Here is a 9242-nt window from a genome sequence, read left to right as displayed (position 1 = left end):
ATACTCCAATCAGGATTTTTAGACATTTATTCAGGGCCTGAATTTAATTTTTGAAAATGTGGGGAATTCCCCTCTTAGGTGACTCTTGTGAGAGTGGAAGCAGCTTTCACACAGGAGTCCGCTACTGATCCGTGGCTATTTACCACAAACACAAAATGTTTCCATTATTTTGATTTCAAATCCAAACATTGTCACTGAAAATGCTTTTTCTGCATTCTGCAATCTTTCACAGACATGTTTAAACAATAAATATAAGCAACACATTATTCAATGCTTTTTACTTTTGCATTTACTTCTAGATTTATATATTAAGTTGCTCAAGCAACAACTTGACAACTTTTCTTACGTTATCACAAACTTACCATTGACAGAACTAGTCAGCTCTTCTGCCTTTCCTTTTGCATTTAAATCTTTATTACAAGCAATCCTGCGGTTCATAAAGAACTTTGTTTTCCTACCTCCACGAGTGCCATCTATTATTGCCTTCTTTATCTAAAAGTGCTCTTTCTACTTTAATTCAGCGCTTGAAGCACAGCAAACATAGACTCGGTGCGGAAACGATCTCTGCACTGCTGCAGACGCACCGCTCCTGAACGCACTGCCGGACTGCAACCGTGTGCAGTGTGAACACTTTAATCCGTTAACATGAGCGCGGAAAAAATACGCACCACATATAATGTGAACTTGGCATTATGTGTGTGCGCTGCAGGTGTGCATGAGCGCGCGAGCGCTGAATGATTAAACACTGGCAAGAATTAAAAAGTAATGCAATTTATAAACTTTAGTGACGATGTGACACTGCCTTGATTGTGCAAGTGACAATTCCTGTGTCAACTGTGCAGCGTGCAGCTCGCTTATAGACAGACGCGATGTGTGGTGATTTGAAGCCATTTGTGTATTTTGAGAGAGAGAGAGAGCGCGCACCCAAGTGGTGATTCACTCACGCTGTTTGTGAAATTACGTCTCACGGCAGCGTCATCAGCTTGAGATCGGTTTTTTGAGATCTGCCTTTTTAGAGACCGCCAATCAAACATCCCAACGTGATTATCGGCCGATAGTGATCGGTAGCCGATCAATCGGAGCACCCCTAGTATTTAGTATGATCTCATTGTGTTGAAGTCCGGATGAATGGTGCATTTGTTCAGTTTTATTCCAGCTCAGTAAATAAAGCTCACACCATTCAGCGGTAAATTAGCAAATGGGCAGTAAAGTTAAGAGAGCCGTGAAGTGAAGAGTTAACGCAGTGAGGGTCAGTTATATTGACTTTTTTTGAGCTAGATGCTCTGTTCTGCTCCGTTCTGACCCGTATCATATGCTATTTCATTCAGTTCTTCTCTTCTGTATCTAAAGTTTTTCTTTTCTTTTTTTTTTGTTCTCCTACTTAGGGCCCACTTCCCTTGAGAGATGACAATGGAATTGTTCTGCTGGGGGAGAGAGCTGCTAAATGTCGGGCCTACGCCAAGGCCCTGCACTACAAGGAACTTGAGTTTCAAAAGGGCCCTTCACCACTCATTTTAGAATCCCTCATCAGGTAGGAATCAAAACATTTCTTAAGTCTGAGGGAGCCATGCAGATATATTTTGGAGAAAAATACATTGTTCAAAAGTTTGGGTTCAGTAAGATTTGTAATGTCTCTTCTGCTCATCAAGGCTGATCAGAAATACAGAAAAAATTGTTATATTGTGAAATATTATTACAATTTAAAACAATGGTTTTCTATTTTGATATACTTTAAAATATAATTTATTAAGAAATTAATGCTTTTATTCAGCAAGGATGTGTTAAATTTATAAAAAGTGTTAATAAAGACTTATATTGTTATTTTAAAAAAATATTTTTAAATTAACGCTGTTCTTTTTAACTTTATTTATCAAATAATCCTGAAAAAAGTATCACAGGGTCCAAAAAATATATTAAGCAGCACAACTGTTTCCAACATTGATAATAAATCAGCATATTAGAATGATTTCTGAAGGATCATGTGGCACTGAAGACAGCAGTAATAGCTGATTAAAATTCAGCTTTGCATTGCAGAAATAAATTCTATTTTAAAGCATATTAAAATAGAAAACCATTGATTAAATGGTAAAAATATTTTACAATATTACTGTTTTTTCTGTATTTTTGGTCAAACGAATGCAGCCATGATGAACATAAGAGACTTCTATAAAACATTAAAAATCTTACTGATTCCAAACTTTTGAACGGCAGTGTATGCCATATGGCTCATTTATATAAAGGTATACTTTAGACATGACAAGAAACAATAACCATCAATAGGGGTTTGGTCTCCAAAGCTAGACTTTCTCTTAAAATTCAGCAAAAACATAATTATGCACTCAGTTTTCATTTTTTAACCACACACACCTACAAATGTCCCCTTACACTGTTTATAAGATTTTTAAAACTCAACAGTTTTAAAAATTTAATCACCAAACCATGTCTCAAGTGTCTCAAGTTTCCTCCAATGTTCCTGCATTGATTGCTTGTTTTGGGACGACTTCAGGTTTCATTTTAAATGTGGTCTATGAATTACTGGAAGGTGCTTTGGGAGTTGAGTTTCCCCTTGATTCCTCCATAACGGTGTAGGTGTAATGTCCTTCACAGATACATTAACTAGTGTGGTCTGTTGAAAGTATAAATAAATAAATTTTTATCTGATGTAGTATTTCAAGAATAAAAGTAAGTGATGATGTCCAAAAACAATAAAAGATGCTAAGTGATGCATCTTTTATTGATTTGCCTGATTAGCACAGTTTTCCTTGATGTTTTAGTCTGGGCAGGACATATCAAAGATTTTTAAAAAGCCAATAATATTTCCCTTTTTTTTTCATAGCCTGGCAAATGTGCATTTGACAGCTATATTAAAAGCTAGTTCCAATAGATCTCCCCTATAGATTTAATATGAAGCACAGTGATAAATTTAGCAAGGGTAATGATGTGTAGTTAGAAAAGTGTGTAATTTATGGTGGTGCATTCTCCTCGTCTGCTCTTCTGTTTATAATGTCAAGACTGGTGAACCGTGAACCATCTTTAAAAATGAAAATTTCAAAAATGAAAATTCTCTTATTTACTCACACTCAAGCCGTCCCAGAGGCATATGACTTTCTTTCTTCAGATAAACACAAACAGAGATTTTTAGAATAATAATCCATTTCTGTGAGTTCACATAATGCAAGTGGATTGCATGATCTAAACGAGATCCCAATTTCGTCGGTCATCCGACGTGACGTCGAGAGTGACCGACTGAAAGGGAACTAGACTTAATTTGCCTTGGAGTCATTGTTTGGTCCCAACCTACTCTACAAAACTAGAACAACATGTTTTTTTTTTTTAATGGAGTAGCATATAGCTAGATATTTTTGACTTAGAAAAAAGTAAGATTTCCTTAATCTTAATCTTCATTTTCATTTAATTATGAGCTTATCCTAGTGTTTTAGTGACATCTGCTCTCATCATTGTTTCCATCCACCTGTTTATTTTACACTGCAAACTTACAGAGTCCTAGATCTTTTTTTTTCTCTCCAGCCTTTTCATTTGACTCTTTCCTCTTTTAATCTATTCTGTATCTAGCTCGGCCCTCCCATGGAGCTGTTTTTAATTTCAGAGGACTTGAGGAGTGCTTAAAGTAAGATCATTTTAATGCATCCCAGCTGCCTCCACACACTTCAGTCTTAGCAGAGGCCTTAGTTAGATCTGCATTTGTTTTTCTACTTTAATTTTGGAAAAATTAGGGTGGATTCCCTTTTGTTGATTGGTGGTTAAAGAGATCTTTTCAGTCTAATGGTATGCAGTGTCTCAGGTCACATTCCTCGCTTTCTTGAGATCATTTTAGAGCAGTGACTTTAATTTGCTGGATTGAGCCAAGATCTCTTTGGGAAGTTTTGATTACTCCAAAACATAAACAGTATTTGAAATTATTACTGAAAAGGCATCTGTTAATTTAGTTAGAAAAGGTACCAATTGATTTGTCTTTGCATTATCTACAAATTTAAACTCTCAGTACATTTCAGAATGGAATCAGTAATTATCAGATGTCTCGTCAGGAAGCTTGTGATTGTGAACAAGCGACTTCTCGTCTAACCCTTACCGTATGCATCTATGGAATGAATCTTCCCCTCCCGCAGACGGCACACCCAAGACTCACTCACTGCCTGATTTGTATTGTACAGAGGAATGGTTAGAGAAATTGCTGGTTCATGGTCAGAAATAGTCAGTTCATGGTCAGAATAAATTACTTACATTACCAGGGCCGTCTTCTTTACAATCCTTATTACAACTTTTTGAAGAATGACTATGTCAGACAGCACCTAGGTGTTCATTACATGGCTCTGTGCTGTTCCAGTGTTATGAAAGTGCACATTTATGTTGTCAGAGGGGCACATTTTTTATGTTAAATTGTTGTCTCATGATTGTTGGTGATATTTATTGTTTAGTGGTCCAGGTAGATTCAATATTGTTTTAATATTGTTTCTGTGGCTGCTATTTAGAATGTGCATTTTGGCGTATGCCAGTGTTTGTCTGTGTTTGTTACGGAGTGTGGTCCACATTTGTCTAAATAGTGCATCTCTGAATTAGTGATCGACCGATAATGATTTTTTATTACCGATACCAATTATTTGCATGTTTAAGTGCCCGATAACCGATATGCAGAAATTTTTTTTTTTTTTTTAAGTGTTGAAAATTAGCAGTCTTTTATGTTAAATTTAATCTTCATATTACAACAATAAAAGGGTTTTCCTGAAATTTTGCATTTCCTGAGCATCAACCACATCAACCAGCAATATGAAAGCGGCTTCACGAGACTAATGATGAGCAAATATACAACAGAGAGAGAATTAAATTCAGCGCTTTTATTTCCAACATGCGCTCATTCATGGCTGTATTATTTACATATCAGGCATTTATATAATGCATCTAATTTGTGCATAAATGGCTGTTATGTTAAATAAAGTTTACTAACTATAGCAACTATATCAAGTACCTGCATGCCGTTGTTGTTGTCTCGTCTCCCCTCAGACGCGCAATGGCGATCCTGCGCGCAATTCTCAAAACACCCACAAGATGGCGGCGTTTATCGGCGAATCCGAAATTACAAAACCGATATCCGATTATGGTAAAATGCTTAAATATCGGGAAAAATATCGGTAAATCGATATATCGGTCGATCTCTACTCTGAATTAGTAATAAGCTGTTTTCTCATGGAACTTCAGCTAAACTTTGGAGACTGAGCCAGTTCTCGGGCCTGGTACTGATTGTGTTCTGTTTCTTGGGTCCTTTGTATTGTTTTGTCTTGTTTGTGATTTATCATAATAATAATCTTTTGTGTGGTAAAGACCAAAGAAACTAAGAAATGCTGAGAAAGTTAGAGAAAATATCTGATTTGTTTGTTTTCCGTGACTTGTGATGAGACTTTTTTTTTTTTTGAGAATTTTTGAGAATTTTTTTCTGGGTTGTCCTTTATAAATATACCTGCAAGATTAAGAAATTCCTCATTAAGGGTCTGCAATGAAGTGAAGGTAAATAAATTATGACAATTTCCATTAAAACAACTGCTTGATATAGTGCTCAAGTGAATAGAGTGGCCGTTCTTGAAGGTCAAGACAAGTACTTCTAGTACTCCTAGTTGGAAGCAATTTCAATGTAATTTCATAATGTTGTGTGTATTTTGTGTTTTTTCAAGTTTTACTCCCATGGTTGTGACTACCTTCTTGTTCGTTTTGTACCAAAGCAGACACACATCATTTAGGTAAAGCAAAAAGGGTTTTTTAAATATACAATTTATTAATCATCCAATATTTTACTTTTTACACAGTTCATTTTACTGTACCAGTGAATTTACTATAATGTCTCTGAACTGTCAAATTGTTTGTGATTGTACATTGAGCATTTTGTGTGAATGGCTTACATTAGCTTGTTGTTTAGTCTTGTTGCTTTCAATGATCATGTGCATAAAATCCTCTAGAAAAAGCTAAAGAAAAGAAAATATTTAAGAGATAAATACCATGTATAAAATGCTATTTACAATCATACATCGTTTCATCACATATTCAGTCCTAATATTCTGTTATACAAATGCATTCCCCCTGAAAAAGTTTGCCCAGTTTAAGCTGTAGATTATGTGGATCCATTGATGCCAAGGTTTGATGGTGAGCAGGAACATAAATTTGGCTTTGACAAGTCTTTATGGTACAAAGCTCTGTGGTCGGATCTTCATCTCCACGCGTTTCAGTGAGTAGTTTGGTCCGTGCCATCCGTACCAAGAGATGCCGTCTGAATTCTTGGTATGTGACCCATAGCGGTGAAACACACCATTTAGATTTGAGTCAGTGCAGCAGTTGTACCAGTATCCACCTGTGAAAGAAACCCAGTAAGGTTAAGTTACAAAGTTCGTTCCCACAGCAGAATATTGTGTGGTGGGTGTTTGTTTTTACCTTGGCGAAGTTGTGCGCAATTGTCCACACACTTGTCATTGTCTTTGTCTTTAGTGCTGAAGTTGGTATTATTGTGGTAACGTAGAGAGTCGCCAGCGTTTCCGCTGTAATTGGCGATGAAGAGCTTGTAACTGTTCATCTCATTGTTCACTGTAAAGAAGCCATATTCAGCGTAGCGTGTCTCACCCTCCCAGTCCTACCAGAATACAAAAAAATACCAAAAACATACAGATTGGGTCATATAAGAAAGCTTGCGTTAAGCGATGTTGACTTTAAATATTCAGGGATTAATATTCCTTAATGAGTATCACACAGGATGAAGCTTTTCTTTGTCTAATTCCACATTGGTTTCAGTTATGCGCATACTTGCCTCCATCTCTATTCTTAGCACTGTGGGCTGTCTAGTCAGACGAAAGATGTTTTCGTTGCCGAGCCAGAAGTCACCACGAATTGCACCAAAACCATTCTTGTACTGCTTCCAGCTGCGGTTGAAGCTTGTCAAACCAACCTTGCGTCTTTGAATGACGGTCCAGCCACCACCATTGTTCTCCATGTCGCAAAATATCTGAAGAGACCAAAAACATGGGCATTCATTGCAAATCTTCTTTCAAAATGAAGACCATGCTTGTATGAAGACTAAGATTTACACTTACATTTAGTTCAGGTGTTCCAAGGAAGTCATCTTTTGGTAGTTTATACTCTCCAGAAATTTTGTAGTTCTTGTGGTATAGGGATGCACAATCATTGATCGCATCTAAGGGAGAGATAATTCTTGGTTTAGGGTTTCAAAAGCCAGATGCCAAGGGATTTCAACCTAATGGGATCCACCAACAGAAGAAACTTCAGTGTGCACTCCTGCTGACTTTAAGCTGTTTGTCTGTGCAACTAGCACTTTCCTAACAAAGCCTCACTGTTTGCATGGTTGGAAGTGAGAAAAAGGAAACACAGCTTGACAAATGAATAACTGGGTATTAAACTACAGCTTTTGTAACATGCTTCGTTTAACATCTCTTTCTGCTTTGAGAGATTAATAGTCCAGTAGTTTTGGGGGGGAAATGCTCCCATCATTCTTGTGGGTTCAGAGTAAGAATCACAAATTAACTGCTGTGACTTGGCTACTGTTGTAAAGCCAGACATTCCTGCACATGTTAACCTGTATTATTACCTACTGATTACCTCTAACTGCTGCCCAGACATTTCAAAGCTCCTTGGGTACAACTATGTTAATGGTTCCCTAAATTAAAACGTGTGCGTTGAAGGATTCCATGTGCGTGCATTAAAGCATTCTGTTCGGATGAAACTAAACAACCCTTTGTTTTTATTTTCCTCTCTAATTGTCTTGTCACATGTTACAGTACGATACACTTTGCTGTAAACTTTGTCTCAAATCTCACTCGCTTACTGGATAGTGTACTATGATAAAAAAATTATATCTTCCATTCCAAGGTAGAGGTCTGTTCCTCCATATCAAGTCAGGAGATTGGAAATGCAGTTTCGCAGGAAATGCTGCGACAGATTGAATTTAGAAATAACCCAGGGAAAATAATGTAAATTTTTGTAAATAATGCCTAAGAAAATAATGCCTTTTTGTAAATAATTCCTCTGTGGTATGTCAACAGCCAGCATATGTGACCTGTGACCCTGCTGAGTGCGGAAAGTAGACTAACACATGGTGTGTGCTTGAAAATAAGCTTTCAAGCACACGTTGAGTTGTGTGTCAAGACTCACCTGAAGTGCTCTGCTGTGGAGCAGATTGGGCAGCCTGCAGCTGCATGATTTCGATCCGATTGTAGATTTCTGAATATTTGCTCTCGGCCTCTGTGACTCGGGCCTCTTGTTGCTGGTTAAGCTTTTCCAGCTCCATCATCTGCCGCACGACCTTCATAAGATCAGACTCCTGCTTCTTGCTCATTTCTTCCAGCATGCTGCTCAGATTGGCCACCTGAACCTTCAGGGAGCGCACCTCATCGCAGCATTGTGCTGGTTTTGCTGGTTTGGGTGTTGCCAAGTTCTTCTTGAAGGAACTCTGAGCCATCGCGTGACCTAGGACTAGCAGCAAAAGAGTCAAGGATGTAGCTGTCATCTTCACGCTTTTTGTTATTATGTGTGGAGAAAGTTTGAGTGGTCTGTCTTTTGTGGAAGACGCTGATCGATCCTGGCTGTGTTGCTCTCTCGAATACTTGTCAAATGTCAGGGCACAAGAAAAATGTAGGAAGAACTCTTTAAAATGAAGTTTAGAACTGTAGAATATTCTCCGGCCAGGTTTCTCTTCTCTGCTCCTCAGAATCAGATGTCTGCTCACACCGAGGGCCTGCAACAGATGCATCTTAAATATCTTTTCACGTGTACTGTGCCCTCCCCTTTTGCTCAGGCCCACAGTCATTGACCCCCCCACCACCTACCACCACTAAGCCCTCCCCACCCTTTCCCCCTGGCAAAATGTTTTTCCTCCGCCTCTTGTCTGGTCCCACCCGTCAACACGTGTGCCATGCACCTCACAATATTTCGATTTTGCACAAGAGGAATCTGTTTGTAAACAGAAGATTGCGTGAAGACACTTTGTTCTGTGAAGGTGATACATTGTCTGATGTTCTGATCTTTTCTTTTAAAGAAAATTGATCTTCCATGTGACATCCTCTTATTGAAGAGAAGGACTTGTGAGAGGAAGCTGTGGTTTCTACCATTCTTTTAATTTCTCAGAACCGGCTTGTAATTATTGGAGTCAGTGCTAGTTAAACTATGTGAAATGCTTCTAGCTTTTAATCTACCAATTAAAGGAGTGGTTCTCAAACTTTTTTCAGGTGGTA

At 37.9% G+C, this 9242-nt stretch overlaps 2 protein-coding genes across 2 annotated transcripts in view; one reads left to right on the top strand and one right to left on the bottom strand.

The window, feature by feature from the left end:
- LOC107738932 (serine/threonine-protein kinase mTOR-like) overlaps positions 1-9242 on the top strand; it is a 164073-nt gene that overhangs the window by 62928 nt on the left and 91903 nt on the right. Inside the window, exon 28 of the mRNA XM_016550858.1 lies at positions 1386-1531. Within this exon, the coding sequence (XP_016406344.1) occupies positions 1386-1531 (146 nt within the window). The remainder of the gene's footprint in view (positions 1-1385; positions 1532-9242) is intronic.
- Positions 5776-8752, bottom strand: LOC107738924 (angiopoietin-related protein 7-like). The gene is made up of 5 exons (XM_016550847.1): positions 8164-8752; positions 7089-7189; positions 6806-7000; positions 6436-6631; positions 5776-6355 (listed from the first exon to the last, which is right to left on the bottom strand). The coding sequence occupies exons 1-5, from the start codon at positions 8516-8518 to the stop codon at positions 6186-6188; spliced, it is 1017 nt and encodes a 338-aa protein (XP_016406333.1). The 5' UTR covers positions 8519-8752; the 3' UTR covers positions 5776-6185.

This window comes from Sinocyclocheilus rhinocerous, unplaced genomic scaffold, assembly GCF_001515625.1.
Source record: "Sinocyclocheilus rhinocerous isolate Xijiao unplaced genomic scaffold, SAMN03320098_v1.1 scaffold2570, whole genome shotgun sequence".
NCBI classification, from domain to species: domain Eukaryota; kingdom Metazoa; phylum Chordata; class Actinopteri; order Cypriniformes; family Cyprinidae; genus Sinocyclocheilus; species Sinocyclocheilus rhinocerous.
This window is presented reverse-complemented; position numbering and strand designations above follow the sequence as displayed.

Bases quoted from the DNA above. Each gene is read 5' to 3' on its own strand.
- LOC107738924 (XM_016550847.1), bottom strand. From the start codon at position 8,518: ATGACAGCTACATCCTTGACTCTTTTGCTGCTAGTCCTAGGTCACGCG. The intron at 7,190-8,163 runs GTGAGTCTTGAC...TCTCTCCCTTAG, and splicing joins TCCACAGCAGAGCACTTCAG to ATGCGATCAATGATTGTGCA. The intron at 6,356-6,435 runs GTAAAAACAAAC...TTTCTTTCACAG, and splicing joins TTGCGCACAACTTCGCCAAG to GTGGATACTGGTACAACTGC.